General features: G+C 43.4%; 3 protein-coding genes across 6 annotated transcripts in view; 2 read left to right on the top strand and 1 right to left on the bottom strand.

Annotated features, from left to right (window-relative positions):
* Window positions 1-23,129, top strand: part of LOC311001368 (uncharacterized protein) — a 148,307-nt gene extending 125,178 nt beyond the window's left edge. For 2 of the 4 annotated variants that reach the window (XM_083992446.1, XM_083992449.1), the window contains exons 1-5: window positions 16,048-16,168; window positions 16,240-16,275; window positions 19,199-19,793; window positions 19,864-20,025; window positions 22,939-23,129. In XM_083992446.1, the coding sequence (XP_083848572.1) occupies window positions 19,583-19,793; window positions 19,864-20,025; window positions 22,939-23,039 (474 nt within the window). In that variant the 5' untranslated portion in view covers window positions 16,048-16,168; window positions 16,240-16,275; window positions 19,199-19,582 and the 3' untranslated portion in view covers window positions 23,040-23,129. Of the gene's footprint in view, window positions 1-16,047; window positions 16,169-16,239; window positions 16,276-18,785; window positions 18,811-19,198; window positions 19,794-19,863; window positions 20,026-22,938 lie in introns of those variants that run through there. The other 2 variants (XM_083992448.1, XM_083992447.1) reach the window with 2 other exon arrangements.
* Window positions 2,361-5,526, bottom strand: LOC311001531 (sialoadhesin-like). Its single transcript, XM_083992617.1, has 7 exons — window positions 5,037-5,526; window positions 4,709-4,957; window positions 4,587-4,598; window positions 3,217-3,480; window positions 2,889-3,137; window positions 2,681-2,818; window positions 2,361-2,554 (listed from the first exon to the last, which is right to left on the bottom strand). The coding sequence occupies exons 1-7, from the start codon at window positions 5,341-5,343 to the stop codon at window positions 2,454-2,456; spliced, it is 1,320 nt and encodes a 439-aa protein (XP_083848743.1). The 5' UTR covers window positions 5,344-5,526; the 3' UTR covers window positions 2,361-2,453.
* On the top strand, window positions 8,307-13,160 carry LOC311001369 (uncharacterized protein). Its single transcript, XM_083992450.1, has 3 exons — window positions 8,307-8,907; window positions 10,596-10,970; window positions 12,709-13,160. The coding sequence occupies exons 2-3, from the start codon at window positions 10,712-10,714 to the stop codon at window positions 12,915-12,917; spliced, it is 468 nt and encodes a 155-aa protein (XP_083848576.1). The 5' UTR covers window positions 8,307-8,907; window positions 10,596-10,711; the 3' UTR covers window positions 12,918-13,160.
* Window positions 23,130-24,977: the final 1,848 nt, after the last annotated feature.

Genomic DNA, 24,977 nt, shown 5'->3' with positions numbered 1-24,977 from the left:
GCCCCTTGGATTGTCTTTAAGTGTTGAGTGTTTAGTGTGCTGTTCCTCCTTATACTGTGATAACTTTGTATTGTTTTTTTTTATCTGTACCTCATACTTCTAGAGATCTTTGCATTTCATTAACTACAATAGTATAATTATACAAATAAATCAGCACATTATCTAAGCACATTTCTACCTCGCACTTTACATCAGATGTAGCCTGTTGGAATGTCTATCTATGTTCTATCGTTATGTTGTATAAATGTTGTATATTACTATTTTTATTGTATTGAGTCTGGGATGTTTGATTTTATGTTCTATGTAATTAAATACAGATGGAAATTAGCTCTCTGCTAAATCTGGTACAAGCATCTTCACATTATTTTGTTTAATGTCTGTGTACACTGTCCATAAACCTAATGAAATACAAATAGATCATTGATCTACAGGGTCAAAACATTGATGCAGCTGATATTCAGACTGAGAAAAGAGGCGTTCACTGACCTGTGTGTGTTGTGCAGCAGAGCAGAGACATCAGACCTGCAGAGACACGACAGTCAGGTTGAAAGAGGAAACACTGCAGCCTACATTTCCCACAATGCAACGTGACAGAGTGTGGTGTGTAACAGCCGGACTCTGCTGCCTGAGGAAGTGAAGTGTGACGGTGCAGACTGAGACTGAACCTCCACCTGTAAACTGACTCTGAGGAGAAAGATGCTCAACCGTCCCTTTAACAAACTACACTGGTTTTATAGTCGCCTCAAAGCATCATGGGAACTTTAGTAAAGACAAAGTAGCAGAAACGCACGCACATCCATAGACAACACTGTGTGCAGGTGCAGAGCCAAACTTTAGTAAAGACACCATCAGCTCTCTAAAAATCTCTATTCTAATGTATTATTCTCTGTTTTTATCAGTGTCACAGCCACAGAAACGTCATTTCATTCTTACATTCACTGCAAGGTGTATATTTTCTGAATGACAAATACAATTGATATCTATCTATATCTATCTACTGTATGAGCAGAGGTCCGGTCCTGATGTTGGACTGGATCCACACAGAGACGTGACAGTGATGTAGAAACCAAAGCAGATGAAAGAGAAACTCACAGAGCAGCTTGAGCAGAGAGGATTCCTCCATCCTGACTCTCCAACCAAGTCACAGCTGCTCTCTGATCAGCTCTAGTCACTGCACATTAAACCCTCCTCCTTCCTCTGTGGTTTCTGCTGCACTCTCCCCTACTACAGAGAACATCCTCACCATGATGCCTTCACTGACCCTCACACTGACACTGCTGTGTTTCTGGTCACACAGATTCTGCTCTTTGACTTTACTCTGTCAGTTTGAGTCAATGAAGCTGATTAATGATCAGATTTTCATTATTGATCGTCTAAACGAGGCCTCACATTGATACAAACAGCTGCTTCTCAGAACAGAGGGCGGTCAGAGGAAGTGAGCTGCAGCAGGTGTTGGTGTCTCTGTTCAACCACAGCACTGTGGTCAGAAAACCATAATTAACAATGAGGACATGATGTGAAACTCTGTAGATGAACTTTCCTCCTCTTTATTCTGTTGCTGTGAGCAGAGAGACAGACTGGGCCTTTAACCAGGAAGCTCTAACCAGAGACGTTATACTCACCTTATACCTTACCTTACCTCACATTACGTTATACCTTACCTTACCTCACATTACGTTATACCTTACCTCACCTCACCTTACCTTACCTCACCTTATACCTTACCTCAACTCACCTCACCTTATACCTTACCTTATCTTATACCTTACCTCACCTCACACCTTACCTTACCTCACCTTATACCTCACCTCACTATAACTTACCATACCATACCTCACCTTACCTTACCTTACCTCACTTTATACCTTACCTCACCTCACACCTCACCTTATACCTTACCTTACCTCACCTTACCTTAAATTACCTCACCTCACCTTATACCTGACCTTACCTTACCTCACCTCACCTTACCTCACCTTATACTTTACCTCACCTCACCCTAAACCTTACCTCACCTTACCTTACCTCACCTCCCCTCACCTTACTATAACTTACCATACCGTACCTTACTTTACCTGCCTTGCCTTTCTTATTATTGTTTTGACCAGTTTGAGGAGCGAGTTGTTTGTAGGACGCTGCCACCTAGTGACTGGAGGACAGAACAGCTGATGTGAACATTGACTTATTATAATTTAATTAATTAATAAACACATGATACCTTTATAATCTAATAGATGATAATCAAACATTAATATATTAAAACTACAGCAGTGTTAATTAGTGTGAATGTGTTTTCACTTCTATAGTTAAAATAAGTGAAGGACAGAGAGTCTCTGAGTCACTGAGTCTGATCACTTTATTCTTCAATAACAAACAATAACAATCATTTAAAATACAGATATTTATTGACATGATGATTATGAACAGTAACATGATGAAAATGTTCATTGTAATCAGAAGTGGTGCTCAGTGGTGACCGCCATGACGTCATCATAGTCCTCAGACAATGTCAGTTCAGCGTCTACTGTTGCCATGGAGACAGGTTGTTTCTTTCCTGTCAGATGAGTTGATGATGAGATTTAGATCATAGAGTTCATGAACAGAATCCAGAGGCTGATGATTAATCCATGATCAATAACTTGTAGGGAACAGTAACTGACAGTGACAGAGTGTTTGTTACCTTTGGCTCGATACAGAGACACCATGATGACAGTGGAGACGACGTACGGACAGATGACCACCAGGTGACGGAGCACAGTGAGGACAAGATGGAGGGAGGAGGAAGCAGGGGGAGGAGAAGAGGTGGTAGGAGGTCTTTCTGTAGAGAGATTCACCTGGTCAGGTAAATATGTGGATGAATAAGTGGTGAAATGGTGAAACCTCCTGACCTGTGACAGTGATCCAGCTGGGTGGAGACCCTCCATGGCCTGTGATGTTACAGCTGTAGAGGCCTTCATCAGACTTGGTAACATGGTGGATGGTCATGTGACGTGTAGGCTCAGTCCTGATGAGGGAGCCATCTTTATAGAAAGCAGCTGGGGGGTTGGAGGGAGGGGTCTCCTTTGATTGACAGCTCAGAGTGACATCATGTCCCTCCATCACAGGGAGGACAGGACTCTGCAGGATCACTGGTCCACCTCAACACAGAGACAAAGTACAGCAGTTGATCCATTTCCACACAGCTTCATCAACACTGACTCCACAGTCTGATCTTACCAGTCACAGTGATGTTGATGCTGCTGCTGCTTGTTGCTCCCTCTCTCAGCTCACACCAGTAAACTCCACTGTCTGTTGGGAGGATGTAGCTGATCTCACAGGAGGAACCAGTTGACTTTCCCCAGTCATCACACTGAGTCCTGGTCTCTCTGGTTGTGTTCCTCATCACCTTCCATCCAGCAGAGCTGTCGTCCTCCTCACAGCTCAGAGACACTGAGTCTCCTATAAACAGCTGAGAGCTGCTGGGACTCACAGTCAGACGAGCTGAGAACAGATTATTCAGATTCAAACATAAAGTTACACATTAAAACATCATGTTTTCATCACATACATCATGATGCTGCTGTCAGTGAGTCAATATCAAGTGTTTTATGCTGCGTTCACATGGAGTCCAGCAGACGGGACACTGGACAACATGTTGTGGACGAGAGAACAACGTTAAAACTTGGGGGAGGCCAGGAAAGAAAACCATCAACGATAAACGCCAATTTTGATTTACCCTACTTTCCAGACTATAAGCCGCTACTTTTTTCCCCGCCCCGGTGTCCCAGCTCTCCTCTCTGCACAGCAACACAAACGCGCTCCGTAACCCGTAATCTTTTGTTCATGACGGTTAAGACTACACAAACACACACATAACATCGTATATGTCATGTAACATTATCCACCGCTCCATTTATTGATTTTTCTACGGCTGTGTTGTAAACAGATGCACATGGAGGAGAGGAGCGGAACCAGAACAGACTTGCACAGTTCCCTACTGTCTTTCTGTGTAAATATCTCATGTTACAACATGAAAACCTGCAGCTTATGTTCAAGTGCGGCCTATATATGTATTTTCTTTTAAAATTTAGCTGGTGCGGCTTATACTCAGGTGCGCTCTACAGGCCGGAAAGTACGGTAATTCAATTGTAAAGCCAATTTTAAAATCTAAATAATGGTCAAAGGGATGTTACTTGTGACCACAGAACAATTTTAAAATGAGTCCGGAGCCCATTGATGAACATTGAAAAAACGACAGATTCTTGAACAAAGACGAATATAAACGCCGACACGCTGCAGTTGGGAGTATGGATGGTATGAAATGACCTGATCATAGGTGACCTGATATCTGAGGTAAACATTGATTACAACTGGAAATGCGATGGTGAACTGTAGAAACTGAATTGCCCTTCAGTGATAAATACAGTTTTCTGTATCTGTCTGAAAATGTCAGGGTTTGGTCGGTTGGTTGGTTCTTTGAGGTTTCAGAGTTGAGCGCATCACCGCTTGTGATTGTTTCCAGTGAACAACTTCCTACACTGAGATGCGCTAGACTCTGAAACCTCACAGCACCGTGGAACTGGTGGTGTAAGGTACTGTAACCTTACCTGTACCGGACTCTGTGGGAGACACAGGCTGATCTGGGGAGTAAACCAATGATGTAGTCTAATTAGTTGTAGTGGGTACAATATACTGAAATATTATAATAAAATCAAAGTGACCTCCTGACCTGTGACAGCGATCCAGCTGGGTGGAGACCCTCCATGGCCTGTGATGTTACAGCTGTAGAGACCTTCATCAGACTTGGTAACATGGTGGATGGTCATGTGACGTGTAGGCTCAGTCCTGATGAGGGAGCCATCTTTATAGAAAGCAGCTGGGGGGTTGGAGGGAGGGGTCTCCTTTGATTGACAGCTCAGAGTGACATCATGTCCCTCCATCACAGGGAGGACAGGACTCTGCAGGATCACTGGTCCACCTCAACACAGAGACAAAGTACAGCAGTTGATCCATTTCCACACAGCTTCATCAACACTGACTCCACAGTCTGATCTTACCAGTCACAGTGATGTTGATGCTGCTGCTGCTTGTTACTCCCTCTCTCAGCTCACACCAGTAAACGCCACTGTCCCAAACGGTGACGTAGCTGATGTTACAGGAGGAATCAGTTGACTTTCCCCAGTCATCACACTGAGTCCTGGTATCAGTGCTTGTGTTCCTCATCACCCTCCATCCAGCAGAGCTGTCGTCCTCCTCACAGCTCAGAGACACTGAGTCTCCAAAAAACAGCTGAGAGCTGTTGGGACTCACAGTCAGACGAACTGAGAACAGATTATTTGTTATAAAACATAGAAATCTGATCATGTGTCTCTAATTATTAAAAATTGATGAAGAATTGAGCTTATTAGTTTTATTCCAGCAACAGAGAGAGAGAGGACAGAGCTCTGAGCTTTAATGTTGGTGTTGGAGCATCAACAAGACGCCTCAGGACATTGACTTCCCGTCTGTTTTTCTGTCATTATGTTTTATTCTGCACCTCTCTTTTCTGCTGTTTGGCTGACCACTGCGTTACAAGTAACACTTGCATATTACCATCGTTGGTATTTAGATTCGTCATTATCAATTTGTATTATTGTTGTCCTCTCACTATAATAACTCTTATTTAATAAAACTGTAATTCCAACTTCATGCTGCCACGAGCACTTTGCACTTTATTGACTCCAAACAAGCGCTTTACATCAGGATCAGCTCCTTGGATTGTCTTTAAGTGTTTTGTGTGCTGTTCCTCCTTATACTGTAATAACTCTGTATTGTTCTATACCTCATACTTCCAGAGTTCTTATTTGCATTTCATTAACTACAACTGTAAAATTATACAAATAAATCAGCACTTTATCTAAGCACATTTCTACTTTGCACTTTACATCAGATGTAGCCTGTTGGAATGTCTATCTATGTTCTATCGTTATGTTGTATAAATGTTGCATATTACAATTTTTTATTGTATGGGACGTCTGATTTTATGTTCTATGTAGCTATTGAACTACAGATGGAAATTACCTCTCTGCTACATCTTATACACGCATCTTCACATTCTTTTATTTACTGTATGTGTACACTGTCCATAAACCTCATAAAATACTAAAAAAATAATTATCTACAGGGTCAAAACATTGATGCAGCTGATATTCAGACTGAGAAAAGAGGCGTTCACTGACCTGTGGTGGAGCTGCAGCAAAGCAGAGACATCAGACCTGCAGAGACACGACAGTCAGGTTGAAAGAGGAAACACTGCAGCCTACATTTCCCACAATGCAAAGTGACAGAGTGTGGTGTGTAACAGCCGGACTCTGCTGCCTGAGGAAGTGAAGTGTGACGGTGCAGACTGAGACTGAACCTCCACCTGTAAACTGACTCTGAGGAGAAAGATGCTCAACCGTCCCTTTAACAAACTTTACAAGGTTTTACAGTCGCCTCAAAGCATCATGGGAACTTTAGTAAAGACAAAGTAGCAGAAACGCACGCACATCCATAGACAACACTGTGTGCAGGTGCAGAGCCAAACTTTAGTAAAGACACCATCAGCTCTCTAAGAATCTCTATTCTAATGTATTATTCTCTGTTTTTATCAGTGTCACAGCCACAGAAACGTCATTTCATTCTTACATTCACTGCAAGGTGCATATTTTCTGAATGACAAATAAAATTGATATCTATCTATATCTATCTATGAGCAGAGGTCCGGTCCTGATGTTGGACTGGATCCACACAGAGACGTGACAGTGATGTAGAAACCAAAGCAGATGAAAGAGAAACTCACAGAGCAGCTTGAGCAGAGAGGATTCCTCCATCCTGACTCTCCAACCAAGTCACAGCTGCTCTCTGATCAGATCTAGTCACACTCGTCCTTCACACATTGATACAAACAACTGTTTCTGAGAACAGAGGGGGTGGGGGGTTCAGAGGAAGTGAGCTGCAGGTGGTGGTCTTGCTGCCATCTGCTCTGTTTAACCTCAGGACTGTGGTCAGAGCTGCACGCCATCATGAGCAGGACGGAGCTGTGGTTTCACCAACGTGCATCAGTTCTAGAGACTGAACATCCTGTGGACTGTTTCACTGTTTAGCTGTTTGTCTCTGTCATGTGCATGTTCAGTTTCCAGTGAGTGAAGGTCACCTGCTGCTGGAGCTCCGCCCACCTGAGGAGCTGCTCTGTTGTCCTGGAGACGAGCAGCAGGCCTCAGACGGGGACAGTCAGGAGAACTGGACCAGAACCAGTCTCGAGACCTGGACCAGAACCAGTCTGGACTCTGTAGAACATCGTCGTCTGACACAAACACTGAGCTGAGACTTCACTCTGAGTTTGTCTTGTTGTTGTTGTTCTCTCAGTCGACCAGCAGAAGGCAGCACAGGAGCTGAATCAGCTCTCACCTTTGACCCATCACCCTCACTGAGGCCAAGTCCAGGACTGTAGAATCATATGTTTTATCGATCATTATATTATTTGTTCCCATCCTCTCTAAACATCTCTCCGTCTTTATTTGGAGGATAACCCTAAGCCTAACCTTACCTAACCTAACCTAACCTAACCTAACCTAACCTTACCCTACATTACCTTACCTTACGTTACCTAACCTTACCTCACCTTATCTTACCTTACTTTGCCTTGTCTTACTATACATTCCCTACCCTTACTTTACCCTACATTACTTTACCTTACCTTACCTTACCTTACATTACTTTACTTTCCCTTCCAGCTGCTGATCAACCAGGACAAAGGCAGCACAGCTTCTCACACTGAAGGAGGAACTGGGGTGTGATTACAGTGTGTGTCCAGAAGAGGGTGCACAGGGACAAGACTCACAGAGGCTCTTGGTACTTAGATCTGCTCTTAGTGACAAACTCCCCTTAAACCCCTTAAAGTTCACACTAAAACCTTTTAAATCTTTAAATTTGTCAATAACTTTCACAAACCATCTGAGCCCTTCACTACAGAAGTGTCTGAACGACCACCAAGTCCTGTGGTGCTTTCAACAAACTAAAGACGAATCCATCTCTGTGACTTAAAGACAAGAGAACGTCCCAGTGTCTCAAACCCAGAGCAAAGTTGAAATGGATTCAACTGAACAGGAAGGTTGTGTTTGTTCTTGTGTCTTTTTTGAACAACCAATGATAGCCGTTAAAAGAATGAGTCATCCTCAGCAGATCAGCTTTGAGTCTCCTCCCTCCTGAATCTCCTGAGTTTCGACTGTGAACTCCCTCCCTCCCCCTCCAGACTGGAGGCCACATGATTTACATATAATAGCTGCAGACATGTCCAAAGTCCACGTCGACTCTCTCAACTCAGCTCTCTGTGCAGCTCTTCTAAATGAGTCATGTTCCTTTGAACTGTGTTGCCCACATCTAGTGAATAAAGTGACAGACAGGAAGTTCTTCAAACCTTTACAACCTGTCTGGGTTCTGGTGTAGAGGAAATCAGGTTCATTCAGGTCTGAAAAGGCCTAAAAGAAGGGACTGTTTGTTTGTTTTTTTCTTTTGTACTTGTCTCCATCTTGTTTGAACATGTTTAAAATGTTGTTGTTTTTCTGTTCTGTCTCTGAAGCTCAGTAATACTTCAGTTCGCTGACTGAAGTCCGCCCCTGTTGACTCCATAAACCAAACCAACCGCTTTGACTCCACCCTCGCGAGGCAGTACTAAGGTTGAAAAAGAGAACAGCTGTTATCAGTCAGGGACTTCTCACTTCTGCTGCTTCTCCGCTCAACTTCATGTGTGTGAAACCTACATTTCATCTGAAGCCTAAAAACTGTTAGAACTCGACGTTCAAGTCGACCTCTCTGTCAGGACACAACATGGCTGCTGAAGTAACTGCGTCACTCTGGACTTCACCGTCCCTTCGTCTCCTCCAGATGTTCTGGTGTCAGGCTGTGAAGGTGAGCTGTGTTCACGTTTATTAACTTTCTCTTCAGACGAGTATCTCAGACCTAAAACCGACTTTTGACTGAAAATACTGTCTGCATCGTGTTCGACGGGGAATGAGGGCGGAGGACGGAGGGCGGAGTCTGTGTTCTCCTTCAGCGCTCCCTTCCCCCTCTGAATGACATCAGACGCTTCCACACAAATATGGTATGACAGATTTTGCGTCATACTGTATGTCCAGCCCTCCATCAGGTCTGACATTACCGGAACCTACACATTGAGGTTTACAGGCCACAGCTTCTGCGTCGCAACAGATTAGAAAAACGATGATTTCTGCTCTATTGTCTCTGTGTCTCTGTTGGACACTGTCCCTCTGTCTCCTGGTGTCTTCTGCTGAAGGTAATGCACTGATGTCCATCGGTGAGCGGTCTATAGCTTGTTTAGCGTTCATGCTAACATTAGCCTGCACGGTGCACATCTTGTTGTGATGCCACAGCAGCTTCCGTGTTGTATGTGACTCATGTTGTTTGACCAACAGATGATCTGTAAGGTTATTTGGGGGTATTTCATGGTTTTATCAGACTGGTCAGTGAAGACAGAGATGAGGAAATGACACAGTTAAGATCGTCACAGTCGACGATCGGTGCGTTGGGTAATGCCAACATGGGTGCGCTCCGACCACTCGACCGCTGTCGTTGTTTGTAGTTGTTTAGAGTAAAAGTGCACCACTAAAACCTGAGATGTTTCTGTTCAGTTTTATTCTGTCAACCCATAAACTGTGTGTGACGACCAGACATTTCCTCTGACACTCAGACCAACGGTTCACCACTGTGTTTGTGATGTGTTGTTGTGGCCGCTTGACGTTTTCACTACCTCTGATCTGTTCACTAATGAAATGAAATGAAATAAAACTTGTCACGAGGATTTTGAAAGTTTCCCATGAACCTGATAATATCTTGATAAGGCAAGGCAAGGCAAGGCAATTTTATTTATTTATTAATAATGAATCATCAACTCTAAATTTCTCTGCTGTGTTTCTGTTATGGAAGGATTTCAGTCAGGAGGAGAGAGAAAAACAATATGAAGGCTGAAGTGTGGTTGTAACAGAAAATACTTTAACTTTAAGATAAAGACTGAAAATAGCAATGTTATCTTAACTTACTATATCATACCTTGCCTTACCTTACATTACCTTACTATACATTACTATACCATAGATTACTTATCTGTACCTTACCATACCTTACATTACTATACCTTAATATACATTACTCTGCCATAACTTACCTTACTATACATTACTATAACATACCTTACCATACCTTACATTGTTATACCTTAATATGCATTACTATACTATACCTTACCATTCTTTACTTTATTTTACCTTACCTTACTATACATTACTATGACATACCTTCCTATACATTACTATACCTTAACTTTCCTTACTAAACCTTACCTTATTTTGCCTTACCTTACCTTACCTTACCTTACCTTACTATACATCACTATACCATGCCTTACCTTACTATACCTTACCTCACTTTACATTACTATACCATACTCTACTATACCAAACCTTAACCAGGTTAAAGTGATTTTAACCATCCGGCTCTATAACGCACCGAGTGTCAATATGATTAGAGACCGATGATCCTTCTCCCTGACCTTTGACCCCTCTGCTCTGTTTCATTCCCAGTGAACATCACAGCTGAACCTGGACAGTCTGTCTCTCTGCCATGCCGAGCTCCCAGCAACACTGAGATCTTAGTTGTAGAGTGGACCAGACCTGAACTGGAACCAAAATATGTGTTGATGTACCGGGACGGGGGACCTGTCACAGAAAACCAGCACCAGGCTTTTAAAGACCGGGTGGAGCTGGTGGATGGAGAGATGAAGGACGGAGACGTGTCCATGATCCTGAAGAACGTGACCAGAGACGACGCAGGAACATTCGAGTGTCACGTCCTTCAGAGAGAAAGAAACGACAGGACGAAGAAGAAGAGAGCGAATCTGAAGAATGAGGCCATCAGCACCATCAACCTGGATGTGAAGTCAAATGAGTTTAACTCAGGTGAGTCAAAAGCCACTTTCCCACAAAAATTTGCGGCTTAAAGCAGGTTTTTTAAACGCGGGTTGATCCACTTACAGTCGGCATATGGCTCCTTTCCCACTGGCCTGTGTGGCTGTTCGCCCTGTGTCTAGAGAGTTCCACAGCGAAGTAAACAAGCAAAAAAAAGCAGCATGGAAGCTGATGAGGCAGTTGTTTAAAACTTATATTTAAAAGGAAATAGTCAACACAATAATGCGGCTTTATTTCAGACGTTTACATCAGGACCAGACGTTACCACGGGCACATAATGTAACAGCACACATGTCACTACACACATGAAAACAATTACCTATCACGTGTTGACGCTGCATAAACACTACAGCTGTGGTCAGTGTTTTTTTCACCCTCTGGGAATGTCCTCTTCCCCATGGATCATAAGAAGCTCTCCAATCTGCTGTGCCAGTGCTGTGCCACCCATGTTGATTGCCGTCACATAAATGAGCGGGTTGACCCAGGTCTGACGTTCCCATCGCAAGCTGATCAGAGTCCAGCCGATTAAAAACCTGCGTTGATTGCAGAGTCGCTTGACACGGGTCGGTGAGCCCTTCCCACTGCCGTCAGAAGCCGATTGTTAGTGGGTTTAAACAGGTTCTTTGGCCGGGGGGGCGACCCCCATTCCGAAGGACCGCCATTCCGACGGTCTGCCAGTCCGGAAATTCCTTCCGAGGGGCCGCTGTTCTGAATGACACACAATCGCACCCAGGTGCGAGTCTGATGCAGCCGCGGCGCTCCTGCTGAAAAATAAATGTCCTTGCTCTGTGCTTTGGTTGGGTTTGGGCAATGTAGAAAGGAGTTGGTTAAGTTTAGTAAAAAGATCAGGTAGAGGCCAAGAAAGTCTCTGCTGTACAGCTCCTCCGGGAGTCGGTCCCTGATCTCCTGCGCCAGAGGCAGATGCTCTAACCACTGTACTACCAAAGCATTCGCTGCAATGTGTGTACCCAGTGCCTTAAACCTTTTAATGGCAGACTTTTTTCAGGTTCGGAAAGGCACCCCTTTTCCATAAATAATTAAGGGCCGGCATTCCGACACATTAAAGTAAGGGCGCACTCACACTAGGGCCAGTTGATCCGTACCGTGCTGAAGCCCGAATGCCCCCCCTCCCCTGTCCCCCGCTGGCCCGCACTCACACTACCTCGAACCCAAGCGTGCTCAAGCACGGTTGCCTCCGACACTACGTCATCACGTTGATATACCAACACGGCGGATGCGCTCTGACTGCAGAAAGAACGGCGCTTTGACCGGTTGTCATGGTTATCTTGAAGTTTAATCAAAGCGACGTTAACTAGCGATGTTTACGGCGCGACGTAATCGTTAAGTGACTGTTGTTTACATGCGGTTGCAGACACGTGGTGGAGAACGAGCCCGCAGCGTATTACGTGTGCGCATTCCTGGCCAAGCGTACCGTGCCCAAGCACACCTCTCCCAACCGTGCCGGGCCAGGGAAGTGTACCGTGCTCAGGCACGGAACGCTTGCACTCACACTACCAATAGAATCCGGACTTTAGGGGGCAAACGTGCTTGGGCACGGTACGATTGCCTAGTGTGAGTGCGCCCTAAACGTTAGGAATGGCGGCCCTTCGGAATGGCACACTGGAACCTCTTTGGTCAGTGGGAAAGGGGAAACAGAGCCCAGACTCTGTTGTGTTCTTCACTCATCACCTACCTGACAGCTGATACCTCACTCTGCTTCTCTCTGCAGGAGACACAGAGGAGAGAGGAGACAAGGAGACAGGAGACAAGGAGACAGGAGACAAGGATGGAGGAGACAAGGAGAGGGGAGAGAAGAATCACCATGTTGGACTGGCAGTCGGTCTTCCAGCTGTCCTGCTACTTGTCGCTGGTCTTGTTGGTGTTTTCTTTTATATAAAACACAAAGGACCAACACCAGTTCCTCCTGATGAAGAGTAACAGCTGTAAACAGTAAATGGAGGATGACCTGCTCCTGTACATCACTATCATCCATAGGTCAAAATGTCTCAGTGTCTCAGTGTCCTACATGTTTGAGTCCAGAAGCGATGATGATGATGATGTTGCAGGTGTCCATGCTGCTGTAGCTCTTCATACTGTGTATGATGTGTATATAATGTTAGTAGATTTTATCATTATTGCTCTTTGGAGACATTTGTACATTGTGGTACAACAAATAAAAAAGTTTTAGTTGGAATTAGTTGGATTTATGTTGATTCTTTGTTGTCGACGTTGTTCACCTGCAGAGACTCTTGATCCAGGTGAGTCAGGATCCTGGACTCTTCAGACCAGGGGTCACTCCTAACAAGAGTTGACTTATGAGTAAAAACGTTCTTTGCTGAAAGCTGCACCCATAAGTTAGTTGTCAAGTGTCTTACTCACATTTTTAGTGAAGTGGAGGACTGAATCTAAAATGTCGGTCTCAGAGCTGAGTTGCCACAGTACTATGTGCTGTAAACTGAATTTTAGATGACGTATCTTCCATGTCCATAGGAATGACCAATTGCTGAAGGTAATCCCATAGAAATATCTCAGTGAACAGTAAAATGGCTAATGGGAGTGTATATTCAACCGTATTTTGACAATAACCTACAAATTAATACAAAAATACATTAGAAATGTATCCAAAATAAAAGTGTCCCAATCTTTGCCAATCTTTTACTGGAACATTGTTGCATTTTCCCAAAGGCGAGAAATCGAAGCATTGTGATGACTTGAATTCTCCCATGAAAGCTCTGCTGTGTGAGGTTATTGGTGAGGCGACTTATTGAATCTGTGACAAGGATGATGTCAGTCAAAGGATATCGTTTGATCAACTGGTCAAAGCCAGAACTTCCTTCTGCTCAGTGCCATCCACTACTGTCAGCTCTAATAACTTAGGACTCCTCTTGAGGTCTCTTAAATATCTGAATTTATTCTTAAGTTTGAGAGTAGGGCTAAATTCCCAACATTTTCAGCACTTCAGACTAAAATGGCCTCTAAGATGCTCGATAAACATGTCCCCAGCTCCACTGAGGACCCAGAGAGCTGAGTCTGACTCATCCATGATGTTTATACTCTTGATGAAATACTCAGTTAACGACCTGCTGCTGTTTTCACTGACTCTATCTGACAAATCTAAATGATGCATTTATGTCTGCGTGTTTACAGGATGGGTGTGTGTTGTAGTTTGCAGCTCTCTCTGCAGCCCCTCCCCCACACTCTCAGTCTGAGTGAGGAAGTGGTTTAACAAAGCAGAACAGAGTTGGTTAAAGTTTAAACTAAAGTTGTAGAAAACTGTGAGTCCGACTGAAGCTGCTGAAGTCAAAGTTCAGCTCTGAGACAGATTTATCTGAACTGTCTTTAAATCAACCAGAACGAATAGCACTGAGTTTACAACCTGATGCCGTCTCCTCAGTCGCCTATGACTCCCGATCAACCTGATCAATAAATTAATCAATATGTGGTTATGAACTGAAAGCTGAATGAAGCTGAAAGAAATAACTTCAGGTTGTCAGGTTCTGGTGTTTTACTATCTGAAGCAGAGTGTGAACCTCTCACAGTTACAGAACAGGGAAACAGGAAGTGTCCTTTCACAATAAAAACCACATGCAGGCTGAGAGCAGACAACTTATCATCCGTCCTCTGAAACCAAGTTCCTCACACTACAAATGATCCATAATCAATAACTCCACTTTCTACTTCTATTCCTTCAAATTAAAAGCACCACATTTCAGTCCATAAGATGGCAATGTCCACCAGCGCGTTCACTGGGATATTTTACCGTCTGGCGCCATCACATGGACGTTTATTTCGCCATCACAGTCCTGGACGATGAGGCAGGTTAGAGACCATGGTGAGCTGCTCTACAGCCTGAAGCTCCTGTGCTGCCACCTGCTGGTCGACTGAGAGAACAACAACAGAGTATCGACACAGTGTTTGTGTCAGACGATGCTCTAGAGTCTAGACCGTCCCTCTCCAGGACACCCCAGTAACAGCATTATAAAGTTTGCTGATGACACGCCCGTGGTGGGACTCATTTTGGGACTCATCCGGGATGAGGTGGAGCAGCTGTCTGTATGGTACAAAGCAAACAACCTATCCTCAACACCAACAAGACAGAACAAATTGTCATAGATTTCAGGAGGAAGACAACACACATCCAGGCCTTGTTCACCAGCGGGGAGTTTGTGGAGAGGGTCCCCGACTCCCCAACATCCGGTACCTGGGCGTGTACATTGAGGACAACGGGACCTGTGTCTACATCAGAGCCACCATCAAAAAGGTACAGCAGAGACTCTTTTTTCTGAGGATACTAAAATACAACAATCGAGCACTCTTACATATTGCACTGGTGTGTGGTTTTCCATCTGCACAGCTGCAAACAGAGAAGCACTGCAGAAAGTTGTCACCTCAGCCCAGAGGATTATTGGTTACGACCTTCCTTCCCTCAACACATCCTCAGGGATTCAACCCTCCGGGGAAAGGCACTTGGTGAACTGCTGCCCTCTGGCAGATGGTTCAGGACTTTGAGAACAGACAAAGAACAGAGTGAGAAACTTTTGTGCAAGAGCCATAATTGCACTAACACAGCCTACTGCCTAATCTAACTGAAACACATGTGTTTCATGTGTCATAACAATTATCACTCACTGAAAACTGAACATTCACATGACAGTGATAAACAGTGAAACAGTGAAGCAGAATCCTGTGGACTGAGTGACAGGAGCAGCTCCTGTCACTCAGTCCACAGGATGTTCAGTCTCTAGAGGTGATGCACTTGCACATTGTCCTGCTGAAGATGGTGTGAAGCTCCTCAGTTCTGAGAAACAGAGCAGATGGCAGCGACACCAACACCTGCAGCTCACTTCCTCGGAACCCCCCTCTCTGTTCTCAGAAGCAGCTGTTTGTATCAATGTGAGGCCTCGTTTAGACAATCAATAATCTATAACTGATCATCAATCAGCTTCGTTAAACAAACTGACTGAGGAAAACCAAAGAGCAGATTCTCTGTGATCAGAAACACAGCAGTGTCAGTGTGAGGGTCAGTGAAGGCATCATGGTGAAGATGTTCTCTGTAGTAGGGGAGAGCGCAGCAGAAACCACAGAGGAAGGAGGAGGGTTTAATGTGCAGTGACTAGAGCTGATCAGAGAGCAGCTGTGACTTGGTTGGAGAGTCAGGATGGAGGAATCCTCTCTGCTCAAGCTGCTCTGTGAGTCAAACTGCTGCAACTCTGTTGCTTTACACAAATAGCCTGTTTGTCTCACTGTTGTGTCTCTGCAGGTCTGATGTCTCTGCTCTGCTGCAGCTCCACCACAGGTCAGTGAACGCCTCTTTTCTCTGTGGTAAATGGTCAATGGACTTTGTTGTCTGTACAATCACTGCAGATACATTACAGTTTTTTTCCGAATTGCTAAAACAAAATTTTGCAAACTAGCCTGGTTGTATCAAAATACTGAACACAATTCAAAAAACCACACACTCAAACTAGAAAAATACCTAATATCCTGCAACATGAAGCACTGCAACAAAAACTACATACATCATACACACTGTTGGGCACAATGAAAAGCACTCTCATCTTTAGTAGCTTTGCCATAAAAATAAAATAGTTTTTTTTTTTCACATGCTGTTAAAAAAATATTTTATTTATGTTATTCAAATCTTCAGCATTCACACTATTGTTATTCAAATCATCTCTTTTTTTATGTGAATGCTCATTACTATTGTTATTTGGTTCGGCTATTTTCTTTGTTCTCTTTTGTTTATTAGTGTGAATGCTGAAAGCTCGGCCATTTTGTTTAAACTTGTTATTCGGTTCAGCCATTTTCTTTATTCTCTCTTTTTAGTGTGAATGCTGAACAGTCATAGTCTTGTTATTGTATTAACCTCTTCTAACTGTAACTACTACCACTTGGTCTGGCTTGTTTTCAGATCTTGCATGAGTAACCTTGATAATGCATATATGCCCCCACCTTTTCTCCTACCTCTTTCTATCTTGGTTTATCTTACGTAACATGTTTCTTGTTTATACCGCTGCTCTAAGACAGCCGTGTGCTCTCTGTGGCCTAGTGGCAGAGTAAAGGTCTACTGACCATGAGCTCGTATGTTTGATTCCTCCCTTGGTCATACCTTTGCATATTGATCACTACTTGCACTATTTGTCAATTGCGTTTGCTAATTCAGCGATGGTGTTCAGCTGCTTTCAGCATTCACACATATTTCCTTCAGGAAATACAATTTCTATTTTTTTTTTCACCAAACAAGTCAGTGCAACATATGCACAGCAGATATATTTACATAGCAGTGAACAAACTATGCTCACAGAACAGTAATCTGTAAAGGAAATTTGCAAAAAAAAATAAAATAAAGAAAAATTCTCACTCTTCCTCCCCCTTTCATTCTCACCCTCTCTCTTCCTCTTCCTCTCTCTGCCTGTGTCTTCCATTGTTGTTGGGGTCTTTTAGTGCTTCCTTCCTGATTGAAGTGGTAACAATGAACCATTGACGTTTTTGGCAGGTGACACATCTATTGGCCAATTAGCTCATGTAGTGTAATTTTGAATGGCAGTGCTGTGAAATGACAAACATGTGACTTTATGTCAGATTGTTGTGTCTTATGCAGAGAACCGTGTTCAGTGCATTTAAAAAATGACATTTTAAATTGCAAAATGTGTGTAAAGTAGAAAATGTGTTTAAAGGGATAGTAGCATTTTTTTTAAAGTGGGGTTGTATGATCTACAAATAGCCCCTAAGTACTTTAATTGCAGTAGAAGACTCTCTACACTCCTCCCGTTAGCAACGCCAACCCAAAGAAACGGCCTATTTTCACGGCCTAAAAGAGGTTTTACGTGAAAAAAAATACACAGTTCCATTGTTCGCTATAATATCATTTTTTCCAGCCCTTCAAAGTGCAGGAAAAACACAGTTTTTATTTGGGCCTAACCAACTCACGTATCCCTCCGCCCAGGGTTAGCACCCGCCGATCAGCAGTTGGTTAGCTCCAAATAAAAACTGCGTTTTTCCTGCACTTTGAGGGGCTGGAAAAAATTATATTATAGCGAACAATGGAACTGTGTATTTTTTTTTCAGGTAAAACCTCTTTTAGGCCGTGAAAATAGGCCGTTTCTTTGGGTCCATTCACAACAATGTATGTTGTAAATCTCTGGGCAGGGCTATGTGCTGGCGTTCCTAACGGGAGGAGTGTAGAGAGTCTTCTACTGCAATTAAAGTACTTAGGGGCTATTTGTAGATCATACAACCCCACTTTAAAAAAAATGCTACTATCCCTTTAAGGTTTTGGAGACTTGAGAAGAGGTTTCGCTCTCTGTGTGTGTCAGTTTAAATATTTGTGCTGTGCATGTCATTTTAGTGAGTTAGCAATTGGAAAAAAAAACAGTAATGTATTCATGCAGCATGGTGCCTGTTGTGCAGATAACCACTCACACTGACAATACTTGATCAGTTCAGTTCTACACATGGACCGGGAACTGACCGTCTGGTTAGTGAATGACCTGCTGTGTGGTGGTTTCTGTACGGAACAAAGTGATGAGTTAGAGCTGCACTTCACATCTGGACTTCCTGTTCACGGCTCACAGTAAGAACAGTGAGTTCCTCATTACAGACTGATCCACCAGTCAGTGGGAAGTGGATTCACATCCAGCACAGAAACATCACTTGGTCAAATTCTCTGCCTTTGCAACAGCTTTGGAACTGGCTGAATGAATCCTAACTTTAGTCTCTGAGGTGAAATCTGTGTGTAGTTTGTTTTCTGTGGTAGAGCAGTTATCACTTATCTGATCTGTTGTAAAAGTGGTTGTCAGGACTTCACTGCTCTGCTGCAGCTCCACCACAGGTCAGTGCATGTCTTTTACAGCTGTCAATACTGCCTGATGGAAAGTGTTTGCATTGAAAGGAGCCAGCTGAGGTGGTTTGGGCATCTGGTAAGGATGTCTCCAGGTTAATGTACTTTAACCAGAAGCTGAAAGCAGAGGGGGTGTGGGCTCCATATCAGATGAGCTCTAAACACTTGACACTAAAGCAGACACTCTTAATAAGAGGTCACAGAAAGTAAGTAGCCTTTTTGAAAATAAATTCATGTCTGAATTTGATTCGGTTTATCCACTGAAGCCACCACCTCCATTGGCGACACTGCAGCTCAGATGTAGACAATGAGGAAGCCAGAAGATCAAGTTCAAAACTGATCATCTCTAATCACATTTTTTGTTCCCACCCCCTCTCAGCTCGTCTGACTGTGAGTCCCAGCAGCTCTCAGCTGTTTGATGGAGACTCAGTGTCTCTGAGCTGTGAGGAGGACGACAGCTCTGCTGGATGGAAGGTGATGAGGAACACAACCAGAGACACCAGAGCTGAATGTGGAGCTGGATGGGGACGACCAACTGGTTCCTCCTGTAGAATCAGCTACGTCGTCTCACAGGACAGTGGAGTTTACTGGTGTGAGCTGAGAGAGGGAGCAACAAGCAGCAGCAGCATCAACATCACTGTGACTGGTAAGATCAGACTGTGGAGTCAGTGTTGATGAAGCTGTGTGGAAATGGATCAACTGCTGTACTTTGTCTCTGTGTTGAGGTGGACCAGTGATCCTGCAGAGTCCTGTCCTCCCTGTGATGGAGGGACATGATGTCACTCTGAGCTGTCAATCAAAGGAGACCCCTCCCTCCAACCCCCCAGCTGCTTTCTATAAAGATGGCTCCCTCATCAGGACTGAGCCTACACGTCACATGACCATCCACCATGTTACCAAGTCTGATGAAGGCCTCTACAGCTGTGACATCACAGGCCATGGAGGGTCTCCACCCAGCTGGATCACTGTCACAGGTCAGGAGGTTTCACCATTTCACCACTTATTCATCCACATATTTACCTGACCAGGTGAATCTCTCTACAGAAAGACCTCCTACTACCACTCCGCCTCCTACCACCTCTTCTCCTCCCCCTGCCTCCTCCTCCCTCCATCTTGTCCTCACTGTGCTCCGTCACCTGGTGGTCATCTGTCCGTACGTCGTCTCCACTGTCATCATGGTGTCTCTGTATCGACAGAGAGCCTCAGGTAACAATCGATCAATCAGTATATCTATCTATCTACAGGGCAGTTGCTAGGAATTCTGGGCCCCCTGAAAGAATATCGGTGTGGGCCCCTCTGTGGTACAGCAGTTCACTAATAAACCAAAACAGCCAACCAGTGTCTACATCACTCACTCACCATCACCATTATTGTTCCATATTGTAAACATTAAATGTTATGTTTCATGGAAAAACTGATGCAGAACTAATTGGACAAAATCTAAATGGGCTTCTTAGTACAATAGCTCTAGGTGGACAGCTTCACTTTCTCAGGCAAAAAATATTTTTAAACCATTCAAAAGTGAGTGTAAACTGTATTCTAAATAGTCTTTTTTACTTTGTTGTTGTCAGCTATTATGGTGTATTTTATTTTATATTGCTATGAAAACAAACAACAACAACAAATCTCTGAACATTTAACTTTTTTGTATTTAGGCTATTCAAATGTCCCACCATGCATAACACATTTTACAAGACCACGTTGAACACATCATGATAACGTAACTGACCTTCATCAGATGCTTGCTCATAATTACTGAGTGGAACTTGAATGCGTCATAATACAATTCAATGCAGCCTCTGAGTGGGCGCATACTGGAGCACTGTCCGACAGTGATACGTGTGAAAACACACACACAGTCACTGTAGTAGCCCCTAAATTAGTAACGTTCAGTTCTACTCTAGGAACCGTCGCTCTACAATGAACTGCCGACTTTTTTTTTTTTTTATGAACTGGCGACTTGTCCAGAGCATAGACATATAAAGAGTAGACGCCGCATCGAACGCTGCTCCGCGAGAAATGCGGCCGCCATCTTGAACCGGTCGTTCTACTCAGTGGAGCAGCAGAAGTAACAGGATGCAGAGCACTGTGCAGCATATTATTTCTGTTCTAATCAGCAGAAAACCATCGAAAACAGCTGCTCTGGGGATTACTTTTCACTAATAAGATTGAACATTACTATTGGTTGTATTTTGTGAATCGAATATTTATTTATTCTCTCTCCTCCCTCTCTCTCTCTGACCTGATATGAATTGATTCTCTGGTTTATATATATTTTTATTTTCTCTAACATATAGCTTTTATCTCTATATATTTATTCATTACAGGAATGCTGCTCTCTGATCAATTGCTGCTCTACATTGTTATTTCTGTATAATGAATGGTCGTCAAGTGTAACACACCGTTGCTAGGGACGCCGCTCTGATCAGCGCAGCACAGAATAGAGAAACTATGCAGGATATTTACCTTATGTTTCATGTTTCCGGTGTCTGGACTTATGCTTTTGGAGGGGCCATCCTAACCCTGCTGAAGTTTGCTCGCGCTCACTTTATTCCGATGAGGAAGAACCGCTGTGTGGACCAAACCATTTTTTAGAAAAGGGGCCAGGGGGGTAATTGAAATTATTAAATTAAAATATTGTATGACTTGTGGCTTTGTTTTAATTCGGATTCATTTGTATGAATATATATAGTTTTTCTCTGTTGGTTTGGCTCATTTCTTGAAACAGAAATTACATTCTTAAAACTATAAGACCATTTGGCCAAACAGTCTTACAGTTCTGCACAACATTACAGCTCACTAGCAAAAGCGCATATCTCTCCCAAAACTGTTCACACATGCTTCAAAACTAGATTCCTTTACCATGTAAAGTGTCAGTACCATCAAAATGGCAAAGATCTTTCTCAATTGCTTTTGGCTCATTTGCATTCACTTAGTGCTTTTACCAAAAATAAACTGGATGGTTCAGCATAACACCATGGATGAGCTGCAGAACCTCATATCTCTCCCAAAACAGTTTACTTATGTGTCAAAACCAAACTTCTTTCTCATGTAAGTAGTCAGTGCCCCCAAAATGCATCATCCCTGTGGCATTCTGTGAGCACTGCAAGTCAAAATGCTTAGATGTTTTGTCACTATGGCAGAGACGTATAAAACCTAAGAGAAGGACATTACAGTAAGAGCAGCCTCCAAAGTTTGACATCACACACACTGCACTCATATTGCCAAGGAAATTGTAACCATTCTTATTCACATATAGCCTACATAAAGTAACTCAAGATTATGTACTGTAAAAACAAAATGTATAGGCCTACAGTTCTCTGTATGAAATATGAACACAAAAAAAAACAGAAAAAATATACCAAGCCTATATAGTGCAGTAAACAACTCTGTGTCTTCTTGCTCCTCGGCCACTTCCGCCTATTCCACCATGCATCCGCACTCCTCCTCTTCTTCTTCCTCCTCTTCCTCTTCCTTGAGCAGGGAGTTGCTCATGATAATTTTCTTGGCCAGGTACCTCCATGTTTATACTGCAAAAGGTACAGGCCCTAGCCAAGCTCTATATATACGCGTTTGGCAGCATTCACAATCATAGACAGCACCAGTCAGGTAGCTAAACAGCTGATTGATTGGTCATCTGAGATGTAGGAACTCCTCCTTCGTTAGTCAAGTTCTAATTTCACCTGACTGTCAATTACTGTCATGAATTTATGAAATGCTGCAAGAAATTCATATGGTTTTCATGGTATTAGCCTACAGTATGTTGACTAATTTTGACAGTTGAACAGACTATTGTGCATATGATGATTTACACAGTGAAATCATGCTGGCATGTTTTGGAGAGAGCAACCATTAGACTGAGAATCAACTAATCAGCTTAGATCAGCAAGATCTATTCATTTGGAAAATGTGCTAAATGTATGCTCATTGTGCTAACTCTAGGGTACTTGTACATAACCATTTGCAAAGATGCACTAAGACACTTGAGACATGTACTAAGACATTTGCAATTTGATGAAATCAATGAGAAATGCCATTCTGTTGTGAACATTTGCAAGGTGGTTTGGAGATTTGTCCATGTTATTTTTCTTTTGATACTATCATTAACTCCTCTGACAGGGAGTGACCAACCTGTCTCCATGGCAACAGTGCCAGCTGAACAGTCATTGTCTGAGGACTATGATGACGTCATGGCGGTCACCACTGAGCATCACTTCTGATCACAACAAACATCTTCATCATTGAGTGACGGTTCTTCATCATCATCATCATCATCATCATGTCAATACATTTCTGTATCATTTGTGAAGAGCGACAGTGCATATTTTTCATGTCATATGTTTCATTTTTACCGTCATTAAACAGCTTCAGACTAATGCTGATGTTAGATAAATGACTTGTAGCTTGTTACAAGGAGAGTGGAGGCTGGAAACCAAACCTGCTGATCAGAGCCTCTGACCCGGTGTCACAGCTCTCCTCTCGTCTCTGTGACACCGCGACTCCGTGACACAAACGCACGCCGTAAACAGTAAAGTTAATCTCTTGTTTATGACAGATACGACTACACACCATAACACGTGTATGGTCATCCATCGATCCACTGATTGATTATCAAAGGCTTCAAATGCACGAACGGGAGGAGGCTCACCAAAACAGTGGACGTGACCAGACTTTCAGATTTGCTAAATGATGCAATTAAAAATCGCTGAAAGTCGTATTTTGATCAACATTATGATTTGTATTTGGTGTAGAACTGCGACATTCCCGCACTGGCTCACAGGAAACAACCGAAACGACGCGTTTCACTCGGTTTTACCTGACAACGAGAATGGAGGAGGGAGGAGAGCGCTGCTAGAAGCAACATGGCTATAAATGTAATTGTTAGCAGCCTGGTGCTCGCCACATCGTTAGCCTAACGAGCAGTAAGTTACAAGGTGTGTAGCCCATGTTGCTGTGTAACTTACGTGGAGTCTGTGTGCTGTCGCGAGTCTTATAGTTCATGAACCGTGGTCCGTAACCAGCAGCATGTGGTGTGTTGCCAGTGTTACTCTGTGTAACGTGACGAACAGTACACATTTTGTAGCCAGTGTTACTTCATCGAACAGCATGCTGTGTCTGGTGAGTGTTACTGTATGCGATGTGCATTACCGGTACCATGGAGAGCTACAGGGGTAGCAGTGGGAAGGGTAGGGGTGGGTTACACTGGGCCATAGGTGCCGGCCGTATTGTTGTAATACCGCAGAAATCCTCTAGGGGACGATAGAAGTTATGTAACGGAGGTCCGCAGATGTGCCACAGTAAGGAGAAGTGACAGGTTGTTGGGCAGCGGTACTGGAAGTAAACCCATTCACCCATAAAGGACGTGCTAACCAATTTGTCAAGCGGTTGTTAACCTCTTGGCGAAGTGGTTAGCATCGTTGCCTCCGGTGCAGGAGGACGTGGGTTAGATCCTCACTCAGGGCAGGTCCGGACCAAACAACACAGTTACGCACTATAGCTTTAATCTAGATTAATCTAAATTAAAATGCTAGATTCTAAATTTGCCTTAGACATTCAAACAATGTGTGACTATCTAAATAATGAAAATGCATCACAAACTGCTTCAGAACTGTTCTACTGTAATATTTGGTGATGAAAAATAATCACAACTTCATTAATCATCAATTTATTTATTTTATTTTGAAAATTGACCGGATACTCTCGCCTTTTCTGTGCCCGACTTCCTGTCTGGTAGGATCTGGTCTATCCAGCTTGACAGACGGTGCTTGCAGCGTGCATGAAAAATAAAACAGACGCCGAACTGAAGCACGGCAGCACAAGAGCCTCCGCACGCGCTCGGTCCACAGCGTGAGATGTGCGACCAGGTAGACCGGACCGGTGGAGCCTCACGGGGAGAGCAGAGCAGCTGCGCTGCATCCACATGCAGAACTCCGTTTGCAAAAGCCAAGTTATGATAAAAACTTCCAGATCGTGAGCTGTCATGAGTTTTTGATCGTCATCTATTTCAGTTCTGCTCGTTGTAGAGTCCCCAAATTTACACATAAAGGTGTGTTAAAGTGTCTGTGTTTAAAAAAGCAAACAATTAGAAATTACGTTTTTGGCACTCAATGAGTTAAGTGCTTTGCAAATCACCGAGTGTATTGTTTTGCAAAAAGTGT

This window comes from Trachurus trachurus (assembly GCF_905171665.1).
Source record: "Trachurus trachurus genome assembly, chromosome: 18".
NCBI classification, from domain to species: domain Eukaryota; kingdom Metazoa; phylum Chordata; class Actinopteri; order Carangiformes; family Carangidae; genus Trachurus; species Trachurus trachurus.
Note: the sequence above shows the minus strand (reverse complement) of the source record. Positions and strands in the feature narration are given on the sequence as shown.